General features: G+C 47.0%; 1 protein-coding gene across 1 annotated transcript; it reads left to right on the forward strand.

Annotated features, from left to right (window-relative positions):
- The first annotated feature begins 9,325 nt into the window (after positions 1 to 9,325).
- LOC143363387 (uncharacterized) lies at positions 9,326 to 10,266 on the forward strand. The gene is made up of 2 exons (XM_076803985.1): positions 9,326 to 9,381; positions 9,465 to 10,266. Exons 1-2 carry the CDS (start codon positions 9,326 to 9,328, stop codon positions 10,264 to 10,266), a joined length of 858 nt encoding a protein of 285 aa, XP_076660100.1.
- Positions 10,267 to 14,614: the final 4,348 nt, after the last annotated feature.

A 14,614-nucleotide genomic window follows, 5' to 3' on the forward strand; every position in this document is an offset into this window, starting at 1 on the left:
TATAAGTGGAACCATACAATGCTTGTTTAGCAAATTGTAATAATACTAAAATTTATTTTCAGTAACGTTATACTAGCTACACCAATCACTTGTTTTGTAGCAGATCCTTCTGATGCTTGCCGTGCATCTTGGAATTATCCTTTAGTTTTGTTGTCCGATATCAGTTATTTTGTTACAAATGATTGAAAGTGCAATATCTATATTTGATACTACGTGCTCTACATAAAGATATGATCAAACAATATTTTTTCTTATGTGCAAATACTTGTTCTAAAAGAAAATTGATTTTTCTTTTTTTCATACTGTTTTATATGTATGTTATTCTTATGATTTTCAACAAATATTGAAATACAATTAGTGTAGGAATTGTTTTTGGAAAGATGACCAAGCGGTGGGTTTCTCCAGTGAAGTTGGCCTAATGATATTTATTTCGACGTTGACAATTATTACATTCAAGATTTAAACACTCTCTCACGCGTTCTCTCGCTTCCCCCCCCCCCCCCCATCCCAACCATCGATTTCCGACCGCTGTGCGTCATTGAGGTTCTTTGGGTCGCTCGATTCGCCCTATCTCACTCGCTCTCCATACGTCTCCTTCCCTTTCTTCGTCAGGCGATTTGATTAGTGTGTGTGCTCGCCTCGGCCAATACAACGCTCTAGTCGAAAATGCGTACGCCTTCGAAATCAACCAATCGGCCCCGACTGTGAGCGCGTAGGTTCAGTGGATGCAAAGTGGGAGAAGCGTGGTACTTGCACGTACGATTCTGGCTTATCTGTCAGTATTCGATTGTCACTTATGATCCTCGTTTCATTGGGGAAAATCACCCGAATTTGGGGAAAATCAATGTAAGTAATTCATTCTTCGTTTCACTTATTCTTATGTAGTAATCGATTTCGTATGTAATAATTCTTATCCACTTCGTTCTCACAGACGTGTTATGTCGCGCCGCCGATACTGTTCGTACAGATCACAGACGTGTTATGACGCGCCGCCGATACTGTTCGTACAGATCACAGACGCGTTATCACGCGACGCAATTACGCTTCCGCGGTGCCACGAACGTGTACGATACCGTACGATGCACGCAATGCCGTTCGTACGATGGTACACACGACATATGTCGCGTGTTTATTTACATCTCGGCACTGATTGTGGTCTATCGTAGGCAAGAAGTTTCACCGTTCTCTCTTGAATTTGACGGACTCATGTTATCCTACGACGTACAGTGTCAAGCAAAATTAATTGAAACAAACTTGCCTTCCCTTTCATTCAAATCAAATTAGAAATATCGCAAGAAGTAACACTGTTAGACTGCTATAACCTTGGTTTTTGGGAAAAAGTTGGATCCAAATAACAACAAAGAAGGTATCTCATTCAATTTCGTGTGACAAACGGTTACAAATATATGTACTTAAATATATGTACTTACTTTCAGACGACTGTGTTTATCACATAGACCCCACCTAGTGTTCAACGAGGCATACAAAGGCTGGCCTTGATAGATTCCAAAGAATTAATAAATACTATGGGCTGTATAAAATCGTGCCTTAAAAACAAGGAACCAGCTAATATGAAACCACTACTGTATAAGGCTGAGGACAAGGAAGTGAAAAAAGTCATTGCTCAGCCTCTTAATAATGTAACTGTTTTGAAAAGGCCTCCTTGCGACACTCTGCGGAAAATAATGTTTTGTTTCGGGTGACTTTTCGTTGTTGGCGAGAATTGTTCGGATCCGTGACAATTGCTCGTCCTGCATCTGTGCCGACGTTATCCATTCCGCCTCCGTAATGTCCACGTAGGCGATCTCAAGAGCGATTGGTTGAGGATTTCGGCTGAGTGCATCCACATGTGCCATCTTCGTCCCCGGTCTGTACAGAATTTCGAAAGTGTATTCTTGCGCTTCCAACCACCATCGTCCTATGCGTGGCAATAAGTCCTTCTTCGAAAAGGTTGTCCTTAACGCGTTGCAGTCCGTTACGACTTTAAATTCTATTCCCAGTAAATATACCCGGAAATATCGCAGAGCAAAAACTACTGCCATTGTTTCCAATTCGTAAGAATGATAGCATCTTTGGTCCGATGTTGTTTGCTTACTGAAATAAGCAACCGCTGCCAACTTTCCATCTTCTTGTTTTTGCAACAATATTGCTCCGACACCCAGAGAACTCGCATCAGTATGAAGTTCGGTAGGTCGAGCTGGATCGAAGATACATAACACCGGTCGTGCTGTTAATTTCTTTTGCACCCGTCGGAAGGCGTTTTCCTGCGGCTCCTTCCATTGCCATGGTACACTCTTGGGTGTGAGACGCGTTAAAGGTTCCACAAGCGTTGCAAAGTTCTTGATAAATTTCCTGAAATAACTTGCTAATCCCAGGAATTGACGTACCTGTTTTACCGTTTCAGGCGGTGGCATATCTTTTACGGCGTCTATTTTCCGTTGACCTGGCCTTACCCCCTGTTCGCTTATTTCACGACCCAGGTACTCAATCGTCTCTTTGAAGAAAGAACATTTCTCCAACTTAAGGGTCAGGCCATGTGTTCGAAAGGCCTCCAAAACTTTCCGTAATTTTTCGATGCCTTCTTCTACCGTTTTCGAGGGTATGATGACATCGTCCAAATAAGGGAATGCCGCTGTGTCCTTCAAATTTCCCAGAACCTTATTCATTAGCCTTTGAAAAACGGCTGGCGCGTTTGTTAAGCCAAAAGGCTGCGACGAAACGGCGAAATTCGCGTTCCGTCGCGAGCTCGCACAACGGACCCAAGTGGGAGCCAATCCGCAACCGTCCCGAGCGCGAACCAATCAGAGCACGCCGCCGCTTCGCGAACATTTCGCGAGGCGGCGCGCTCTTCGTAGTCCGCGCCTTCCCAATAAATATCGGAGCAAACCGCGATTAACTCGGAGTTGGCTGGGAGCTGGTCACCGGGAACCATCCCGAGATCCTGACCACTCGCAGCCGCGTGTGAACACGCATACTACGGCTTCTTCCGTGTGTGTGCGTGCGAGCACGCTGGTGCCAGGTGGAACGCGTACTACGGCTTCTTCCGTGTGCGTGCGAAACCAGTACCGCGAGGAAGTCTCGAGCGAGCAGTCGGACGGGAGCAGTGCCTCTAGGCACTACTGCTCGTCGCGCGCTCCGGCTCTCTCCCCACTACCCGATTCCTTTCCGTCGATCCTGCGAAATTCGCTTACCGGCCCGCGACCAGGCGTCTCGTCACATTCGTGACAGTCCTCGTCGGATCGCAGCCGCGTTCGGAGCTCGTCCTGTACGAGTGACGACGCTGGTGACGGGAGCTCGTTCTCTGGGAACGTCCGGGTGCGAGCGACCCCCACCGCGATCTGACTGGGGGCGACGGGTGGGGCGTCCCGTCGGTCCGGAGTCGGAGTGGATTCGCGGCCACGGTGCGCTCGGCCGCCAGCGAGGAAACACCAGTTCACTAGTATCTCGCCGAGCCGCGTGGTTCCTACCGACCAACCGTAGATCCGGAATCCCAGGAATCCACCGAATCGGAGAAACGCCGTATTACGATACCGCTCCGCGTTCCCGCCGTAAGAGCGAGTCCTGATCGCTCCGTGTTCCCGCCGTAAGAGCGAGTCCTGATCGCTCCGCGTTCCCGCCGTAAGAGCGAATCCTGATCGCTCCGCGTTCCGCCGTAAAATAGCGAGTCCTGATCGCTCCGCGTTTCCGCCGTAAGAGCGAGTCCAGATCGCTCCGTGTTTCCGCAGTAACAGCAGTCCCGATCGCTCCGTATTTCCGTCGTAACAGCGAATCCCGATCGCTCCGCGTTCCGCCGTAGAATAGCGAGTCCCGATCGCTCCGCGTTTCCGCCGTAACAGCGAATCTTGATCGCTCCGCGTTCCTCCGCTACTCTCGCGTACATTAGATTTAAGATACCATTTATAATAACGTGTCGCCTCCTCGCGCTGATTGCAGCCAGCCGTCGCACCGGAACCCGCCAGCCGGGAATCACCATCTCGACCCGGGGCGAACCGCCGCCGGCAATAAAGCTTATGTTTTCATAAACAGCCTCCGTTATTTCACCTGCCGTCCTCTCCGCCGACCCTGGCCGCTGAGCGAATCCAGGAGAGGACAGAACGAACCTTCCTTTCGCGGTTAAACGCTCGCGTAGGAAAACGCAACCGTTACAAGGCATTCGTAAAAACTCGTAGTGTCCTTCCGGTGTGACAAACGCCGTCTTCGCAATGGAATCTTCTGCAACTGGTACCTGGTAATACCCTGATGCTAAATCAAGACCCGTCAAATACTTATTGCCTCCTAGCTTGTCGATCTGGTCGTCAATGAGGGGTAAGGGATATTTGTCCTTTATGGTTATCGTATTCAATTTGCGATAATCCACGCACAACCTTGTATCCCCTGTCTTCTTCTTCGCCAGCGTGATTGGGCTCGCATACGGCGAATCAGATTCTCTAATAATTCCATTGTCTAATAAATCCTTAATAATTTCGCGAACGACCTTCTTCTCCGGTTCCGCGAGACGATACGGGTGATATACTACCAGTTCGTCCGTAAGACATTTAATTTCCATTGCAGCCGTATTCGTTTTCCCTAAATCTCGCATTGACGACGATATGCAATCGCGAAATTCTTCGATCAATGTGACGCAAAGTCTTCGCTTTTTTTTCCCCAATGTTCCCTAAAAATTTGGGAAACGCGACGCCAACTCATTCACGTGGCGAACCCAATTCTCAATCGAAAGTTCCTCTTTCGATGGATCGTATATCGGGATTAATTGTTCATCCCCGGGACGCACATACTGCGGTGACTTCGCGCGCGACGCGGAGCTACGCGTGTTCAGGCTGTCTTCTTCCGCACGATCAAGCCAAACATTACGCGACGCAGAGCGTCGTCTTTGCGGGCTTCGCGACCGTACTTCGGGGCTACGCGAACGAGAGCTCGAATCCCGCCGTCGGGACACACGCGACCGTGTACGCGAACGAGAGCGTTTTAAAAACTCCTCCATCAGATTTTCCAATTTATTAAGACGCGACTCCAAGGCGTCGGGTGCCCTTTCGTCACCGTCACGGCTACACGATGCACGCTCCATATTCGAATTGTCTTCTCACGTACAAGAAAGTTCACAAAAGTTCAGAGTTCAAAGTTTAAAACGTCTATACTTAATACTAGTTACTCACTAACCCTTACACTAATTGCACACTTTATAGTCTGGAGCACTTAACAGTTTGTACACAAAATGCACGTAAGTGTACTCCAAAAATGCGCACTTCACACACGGTTAATCCCGCTTCTGATATGTAAGAAAAGTACTAAGGAGATAGATAACGCGATATCGTTAAATTAAACAAATGTGGGCGTATTACAAAATACTATGAATCTTTATTCGCGACAACCGTACACGACGACAGTCGGAATAAGAATATCCGCCGTCCCAAAAATCCGCAGCCGTGAGGACGCGCTCGACAGTATGCCTCTGCTGCAGTTGCGAGGGGCAACGCTCTGACAAAAGACACATGGTCTGCCTCGACCGTTTGTTTACTTCGATTTTTCTAACATAAAAAATTAATAAATCAGATGCACTTCACATTTTTCTTTATTATTTAGAAATATCCCTAAAAAATTTCACCTGAAACATCAAATAATCGTGACACCCGCGCGATTGATTCTCGGAAATTTCGAAAGTTGATATTTAAACTTCAATTGCGGCGAAAGCATCTCGAAGTATCTCTTAAAATTTTGCACAAAGCTAGATCAATATTATAACTTGCCAAAACGATTAATTCCAGATCGAAGGTATTCAAAGGATTTTTTGTATTCCTCCATAAATAAAAAATGAGCGTAACGCAAAGGGGCTTCAGGTTAGTCCATATTACTTAATGTTAAACAACTTTTTTTGGAAAATTTTTTTTGCCAGTCAATAGTTGAAAGCATTTGCAATAACCCATATGATTTGTAGACCCCTAAGTATTCAATTATAGACGGAGTAATTACATAACTATCGCACTGAAAACTGATGAATTCCCAGGAGCGAGGAAATGGCTATTTACCATGCGTATATCTCCGTAGACAAATTTTTTTCAAAAATCTGACTTTGGCACATCATGCACGCACTATTAGGCTATACAAAAATAATTTTCTTTAAATAAAAATCGAAAATTTATAAAAAGGATTTTTTGCCGCCTTGGCACCACTGTGCGGCGGCCCGTGGGATTAGTCCAACGCCTGCACGAAGGCAACCGATTTTCGGTTAACCGATTACTACATAAGAATAAGTGAAACGAAGAATGAATTACTTACATTGATTTTCCCCAAATTCGGGTGATTTTCCCCAATGAAACGAGGATCGTAAGTGACAATCGAATACTGACAGAGATAAGCCAGAATCGTACGTGCAAGTACCACGCTTCTCCCACTTTGCATCCACTGAACCTACGCGCTCACAGTCGGGGCCGATTGGTTGATTTCGAAGGCGTACGCATTTTCGACTAGAGCGTTGTATTGGCCGAGGCGAGCACACACACTAATCAAATCGCCTGACGAAGAAAGGGAAGGAGACGTATGGAGAGCGAGTGAGATAGGGCGAATCGAGCGACCCAAAGAACCTCAATGACGCACAGCGGTCGGAAATCGATGGTTGGGATGGGGGGGGGGGGGGGGGAAGCGAGAGAACGCGTGAGAGAGTGTTTAAATCTTGAATGTAATAATTGTCAAAACGTCGAAATAAATATCATTAGGCCAACTTCACTGGAGAAACCCACCGCTTGGTCATCTTTCCAAAAACAATTCCTACACTAATTGTATTTCAATATTTGTTGAAAATCATAAGAATAACATACATATAAAACAGTATGAAAAAAAGAAAAATCAATTTTCTTTTAGAACAAGTATTTGCACATAAGAAAAAATATTGTTTGATCATATCTTTATGTAGAGCACGTAGTATCAAATATAGATATTGCACTTTCAATCATTTGTAACAAAATAACTGATATCGGACAACAAAACTAAAGGATAATTCCAAGATGCACGGCAAGCATCAGAAGGATCTGCTACAAAACAAGTGATTGGTATAGCTAGTATAACGTTACTGAAAATAAATTTTAGTATTATTACAATTTGCTAAACAAGCATTGTATGGTTCCACTTATAGAATGTTTTGAACATTATAAATTGTTCAGGACTCCAACGTTCAAAATTGCCGGTAATCGGGTGCGAGTTTACATATCGATCACGCGCTTCGATCGATAGCGCCGCGTTACGATTACAAACGTTCCTGCCGTTGTCCTTCGTCTTCTTGATCCAGACCGCGAACGATCAACACGTATATTATCTCCGCGCCTATCGCATTCTTGTAACCGTCTCGCGCAAAACCTTTCGGATTCGACGCTTATCGCTACCGTGCCTATCGCGGGATTATCGTCTCCGTAGTGAACGTCTGGTATCGTGAAATAAAAAAGGGTTCTTTTTCGTGACCGAACAAGTGGTAACTCTTTAAATCCCGTATACCGCTGTATATCCTCGACAGGATAGTTCCACTATCCAAATCAACCTCGCTGCACGAGAAAACATAAATAATTAAAAAAAAAAGATTTTTCGAATTAATTCATTACTTTTATTTACTTTCAGGTTTTTCTGATAGCGAAATATTATACGTGTTCGAAATCGCTGCAGGCGTTACCGAGAAACTCGGTAACGCAAACATCATTTCTCGTGCCACATAGTTTTTGCGACCTAATCCGCAGACGAGCGGCCTCGGTGCGACCGTGTCTCGGCGTTGACAATAGCCAGCTGATCGAGCTCGGCGCCGAGACCGGGTGAACGCACTCAGACGTAAACTTTGTGTTTACGTCTAAACGTTTACTTGTCGCGTGAGCCACCGTTCCCATATTCCAAAATATCAAATCCGTCACCTACCGTCCTTGTTTCCTGCAGTAGCGGCCGTTAGGGCATTTCCCTCGTGCGCTAGCTAACGTTCGACACTGCCAAATCCTTTGTCATTTTCAAAAACCCCACTCCTTATTCCTTCCGATGCCGGTGGCCACGCACAATATAAATAACCCGCGATAACCGCGAAACGAGGTCTTTAGACACGCTCGATCGCTCGATCACAGTCTCGCTATACTTTCGTTTATTCGTGCGCTCCACGACACTTCACTCTCCCAAATCGTGCGCTTCACGATTTGCGCGTTACATCTCCGACTGCTATAAATTCTCCGCTGTCTTGTACCTCTGCACTGCACCGCTGTCTTGTATACTCTCCGCTTTATTCTTAATACATTATTTATTATTTCATACAGTCCACTATTATTCTCTACCTGTCTCTATCGCACCCTATACCTCTTTCCTTTCGCTATAGTTCCAAACATTGGTCCTTCGAGCCGGATTCCTTTACGTACCATCTCCTATAAATTCCCAAACTCATTCTCTCACCGTATCACTCTAACGTCATGGACGCACTCGTCGCGAATCAACACGTGTTGTTCGGGCGCATGGCTCGCACCGGCGACAACCTGGAGAAGCAAGGAAAGGCGAACCTCACCATCGGACTCCTCCAGAGCACTCTGGCCACCCTGGAGAAAAGATGGCAGCAGTTCGAGGAGCAAGACGACCGAATTCGATCCACGGCCACCCCCGAGGACCAACAGAGCGATTACTTCACCCTGGACATCTTCACGGAAGGCGAACAGGCCTACTCGCTGCAGAAGGGGCAGCTACTCGACGCACTGGCGCGCCTCGCACCCACGTCGACCCTTGCATCGCCGAGCATCCCGCCTCCTGCAGCGTCCGGACCCAGGGCCCGGTCCTCGCTCCCGCGCATCGACTTACCGGCCTTCTCGGGTCAGTACAGCGAGTGGACGCGGTACAAGGACCTATTTTCGTCACTGGTCCTTGACGACCCGTCGTGGAGTGACGCCGAGAAATTCCACTACCTGTCCGCCAGCCTCATCGGAGAAGCCGCATCGCTGATCCGTCGCATCCCGATGTCAGCTGATAATTTTCACCAGGCCTGGGAGCTACTGGCGCACAGATACGAAAACCGCCGGCTCCTTGTCGATGCCCAATTCGACATCCTCTACGGGACGCCAGCCTGCACCACGCACACCGCCGGAGGACTGAAGCAACTCCTCGACACCAGCTGTAACGTGGCATCGGTGCTGAATGGCCTTGACATTCCCGTCGACGACACGGCCTACTGGATGGTCCAACACGTCGCGCGGCGCCTGGACGCAGAGACCTTGAAGCACTGGGAGACATCGTTGGGCAGCAGCACTGATCCACCCACGCTCTCCGAGCTGCTAGATTTCCTGGAGACGACGATCCGCACCCTGGAGGCCTATTGAGAGTCGGCATGGACACCTCGTGCCCATTCGGCAACCCCCAGCGAAGGGAGTCGAAGCCGTCCACGTCGCCGCCGACCAGCCCTCCACAAAGTCACGGTGCGGACTCTGCCGAGGTACGCACCTCTTGTGTTTTTGTGATGCTTTCAGAAGTAGGACGCCGCTGGACCGCCTCCGGGTCGTGACCTCCAACCATCTGTGCCACAACTGCCTGGAACAACACGCCGTCGCAGCCTGCCGATCCAGCAAGACCTGCCAGCGGTGCACGGAGAGGCACCATACCATGCTCCACGACGCTCTCGCGAAGGGCAGCCGCCCTCCGCCAGTCAACTCCATGCACGTCGTCAACGGCTCGGAACACTCTGAGGAACCGCTGTCGGTGCTCCTCGCCACTGCCCTCGTGTCCGTTCGGTCAGCAGGCCAGACCGTCGTCGCCAGGGCGCTGATCGACCCCTGCTCCGAGGTGTCGCTGGTCAGCGAGTCGCTGGTACAGCAGCTACGACTCCACCGGAAGCCATGCTCACAGGTGGTGGTGGGTGCCGGTGCCAAGGCCACGTCGACCGCAAGAGGGAGAGCCTATATGGACGTCGCCTCAAGACACCAAGCGGACCTCTCCTGCGCAGTGGAAGCGCTGATCCTCCCCCGGTTGACGTCATACCGGCCGCGCTGCCGGACCTTCGCTCCAACCTGGCCGCATATCTCGGGCCTCACTCTCGCAGATCCGTCCTCCACGTCATCCACCCCCATCGACCTACTCCTGGGAGCGGACGTGTACCCGCAGGTCCTGCTGGCGGGCATCAGCAGCGGAGGGCATCGAGGTCCGGTCGCGCAGGAGACCATCTTCGGGTGGATCCTGTCAGGCCCGATGACAAGTCCTGGGCCCTCGACACCCACGGCAACCAGCCACACCTGCACCTTCAACGATCTGGCCACTCCAGCGTCCGAGGTCTAGACCGTGCAGCCCGCCGGTCACCTCCACCACGCCGGGACACCGGACATCCCGGCGGATTGCGCCGTACACGGCACGTCACCATCCCAGCTGCCCAGCCATCCGCTCTGGTGGCTCGGACCTAGCTGGCTTACCAACCCAGAGGGGCCAAGGAGCAGCACACCTCCGACGAGCGCCGCATCTCCCAACGACTCCGGTGCATCCGATGGCGGGCGGCGCCAGCGACGCAGGCACACCTCTGGCGACATCCCTCAGGGTCAGGGACCTCGTCGTCGACAGATCGGAGCTTACGCCCCCGTCCAGATGGCCGCTGGCGCGCATCGTCAAGGACCACCAGGAGCCGACGGACACGTCCGCGTCGCCACCATGACGATACCGACCAGCAAGTGCCAGCGGCCGGTGACAAAGCTCGTTCCCCTGCATCGCGCGGCAGACGCGTAAACGACGGGCTCCTCGCGAACAATATCCTTCCGACAACGTGTACCCCACCGCAACGTAGTATGTAAGCTTACCGCTCTGCATTTCATCGCGTCATTCATTCATTCACTAACGTTCATTAGCATCCCGCTCGCCCGCGCGCGTTCATTTCGTTCGACGATTGTCGAAGGCGGGCGGAATGTTCGAAATCGCTGCAGGCGTTACCGAGAAACTCGGTAACGCAAACATCATTTCTCGTGCCACATAGTTTTTGCGACCTAATCCGCAGACGAGCGGCCTCGGTGCGACCGTGTCTCGGCGTTGACAATAGCCAGCTGATCGAGCTCGGCGCCGAGACCGGGTGAACGCACTCAGACGTAAACTTTGTATTCACGTCTAAACGTTTACTTGTCGCGTGAGCCACCGTTCCCATATTCCAAAATATCAAATCCGTCACCCACCGTCCTTGTTTCCTGCAGTAGCGGCCGTTAGGGCATTGCCCTCGTGCGCTAGCTAACGTTCGACACTGCCAAATCCTTTGTCATTTTCAAAAACCCCACCCCCCTCCTTATTCCTTCCGACGCCGGTGGCCACGCACAGTATAAATAACCCGCGATAACCGCGAAACGAGGTCTTTAGACACGCTCGATCGCTCGATCACAGTCTCGCTATACACTCGCCGAAATTTCTATAAAGTCACTGTGTTTTGTAATGAATTCTTATAATTATACCATTACCAATGAAAAATTTGTATTTGGTAGCATTTCGGGATTACATAAAGAAAGCATACACGCCGATTTCAAAACATAAGTATAACATTTATTGATAAAAGAAAACAAAAATATAATTTTACACAGAACAGACTGCGAAATTTCTATAATGTCAGTTTCGTTTTATACGGATAAAGTTGAAATTAACAATTGTTTTTTTATTATATCTATTTTAATATTTAGTGTAACCTCCATTTTTTTGAATTACATTAAAAATGCGATTGGGCATTGACGAAACTAACTTTTGTAGCGTTTCTGTTTTAACAGACGCCCATGCTTCAGTCACCGCATCCCTTAGTTCGCTAATGGAGTTGTATTGTTTGCAGTTTTTATAAACTTGTCGCGCAATGATACCCCAAACATTTTCAATAGGATTTATGTCCGGAGAACAAGCAGGCCATGGCAAAACATTGATATTTCTTTCAAGAAGCCACTGCTTTGTGTGCTTCGACGCGTGCACTGCAGCATTATCATGCTGATAAATAAAATTGTCATCTTCAATATTTTCTGTAAAGGGTATTAGAACCATGTCTAACAAATCCGTATAATTTTCAGAATTCATTTTGTGTTTTATGAAACACACTGGAGTCCTTTTGTCAGCATTGAACGCAGCCCATATCATTAGGGAACCACCGCCAAAGTTACGACTCATTGTTACACTTTTCTCATTTCTCAGAGCATGCCAATAATATTTACAGCCATCAGGCCCATCCAAATTAAATTTTTTCTCATCTGAAAAAATGACAGACTCCCACTCTTTCGTCCAGGACATGTGTGCCCGTGCGAAATCAAGACGGGCCTGTTTATGTGTTTCTTTAAGGGCTGGTTTACGTTGCATTTTTGTCCACACAAATTGCCCAGAATAATTTAAAAGTTGTTGCCTACGTCTTCTTGTTACTGGGAGCTCCAATTCAGCTCGCAATTGTGCTGCATTTTTCGTTTCCTTAGCCGCAGACCTCATTAATAATGAATGTTGTCTCTTTGACAATTTTTTATTACCACCTTTAAAATGATTTTTTCCGTAATTTTCACGTAAATTGATATAATTATTAATCACAGTATATGACCGATTAATTTTCTTAGCAATTGCGCGATTAGAGCAGCCCATATTTTTATAAGCATCGATCGATGCTTTTTCTTCAATTGTTAGTACTTTTCCTCTCGGCATTGTACTACACGCGAATCAAATTATAAAAAACAGGATTTCTATGAGTTCTAAAACTAATACTTTTAGAATGTTTGCAATTTCCCGTAGTTCTCTGCTCAGAATCCAGAGAAACACTAAGTGACTTTATAGAAACTTCGCACTTGTGTTCTGCACCACGCAGAAATAATTAAAAAAAACGTAAATAGTAAACAATGCGGTCTTGAGTGCGCGGTCCTTCTATCCGAGTGACAACAAAGCACAAGGCCAGATACGATAAAGCAACAGAAATTGTAATATTTTAAAAATATCTATGAAAATGACGATGACTTTATAGAAATTTCGGCGAGTGTACTTTCGTTTATTCGTGCGCTCCACGACACTTCACTCTCCCAAATCGTGCGCTTCACGATTTGCGCGTTACATCTCCGACTGCTATAAATTCTCCGCTGTCTTGTACCTCTCCGCTTTGTTCTTAATACATTATTTATTATTTCATACAGTCCACTATTATTCTCTACCTGCCTCTATCGCACCCTATACCTCTTTCCTTTCACTATAGTTCCAAACAATACGTTTTCCCAGAAAGGAAATTTTTCTTATTGTTAAAAATAAGCTGAAAGGTAGGATAAATACTATCATTCAATATTTGCAGGAGCATATTGTTAAAGGATGCAGTAGGAATCGTGGAGGGAGTTAAGAATCTTCGATGCGAACCCTGTGGTGTTCTAAGTCTATCTAGCGTCTATTTTATTCAAACTTGCGTGAGTCACTTAACAACTAATCCCGACACCAACTTCAGACTATTAGTACAATAACGTAAGAAAACTATAACTAATCGAAGCGCGGAAACCCGAAGAAGCGCAATGAGTTTCCTTTTGTTAAGAGAAAACGGCAAGGCTCAAGCGAAGCGATGCGTGTTAGAAACGAGCAGTTCAAAGACTAATTATAACCGAATTATTGGGAGTCGGTTGCGCTGAAGGTGGTGGGGAGAGGTGACGAGAGGCTCGGTGGTCTAGCGCCTTGTTATGTTTGGGCAATCCCGTCACCTCTCTTGCCCCTGGCCCAGACTTGGGTCTCGTGCCGCCGCGGAGCTCGCGTGATCCGAAACACATATAGTTGAGAAAACTGGATTTTTTGAAGAAGTCACCGATCGGCATCAACCCAGCTATCACCATCCGAACTCCTCAACAAGAATCCCAACTACTCAATTTAGATTATACTGATTTGTAAATATAAATAGTTATTTTTTAACCATTATTTATATTATTCTAGTATTATTAGTTATACTATTATTATGTATGATAATAAAATGGTATTTCTTTCTATTGTTTATCCTTCATTTAATATAATTTTTTAATATAATATAATTTTTACCCTGATTCATAACACTGTCCAACAAAATCAAACTTTTTTCGAGTTTTGCAATACCTGTTGGGTGATTCTTATACACTTTGTCATCCTAAAACCAAATCTGAAAGTAGAATTGCTCCATCACGCAACGTTTTCGAAAAATTTTGGTTTTTGTAAAAATGCCCGATTTTGATACAAAACGATGTGTTACGCAAAAACTAAACACGCGAGAAAGTTCTTTGAGTCAAGAGATGGAGGGGACTCTCCTCTACATATTCATATAGTCAATTATATTTTTATGTACTTCCTAATAGTTGTAACTGGTTGTTAAAGTTTGAAAATGTGCCGACGCGGGTACTTTGTACGCTCTATTTTTGTATTTATGTGAAAAATCCTTTATCTAGCAGAAATTTACTATACAGGAATGCATTCTACAGACATTTCTGGTAAAGAAACCATTCACGAAAAGTATTTGGTTCCCTTAATGTACGAGGAGGTTCAGAAAATGTTAATTGACAGCGTGTGAGCGACGCATTCGCGCCAGACGGCCATTGCAGCCTTTTCGCGACTCGCCAGGGCCGTCGAAACGAACGCTTTTACGAGGGGGCGAAACAATAGTCGCAGTGAAACTTTCAACTTTAAGAATTTCTTCGGCTTGAATCGTGAT

Source organism: Halictus rubicundus, unplaced genomic scaffold, assembly GCF_050948215.1.
Source record: "Halictus rubicundus isolate RS-2024b unplaced genomic scaffold, iyHalRubi1_principal scaffold0045, whole genome shotgun sequence".
NCBI classification, from domain to species: domain Eukaryota; kingdom Metazoa; phylum Arthropoda; class Insecta; order Hymenoptera; family Halictidae; genus Halictus; species Halictus rubicundus.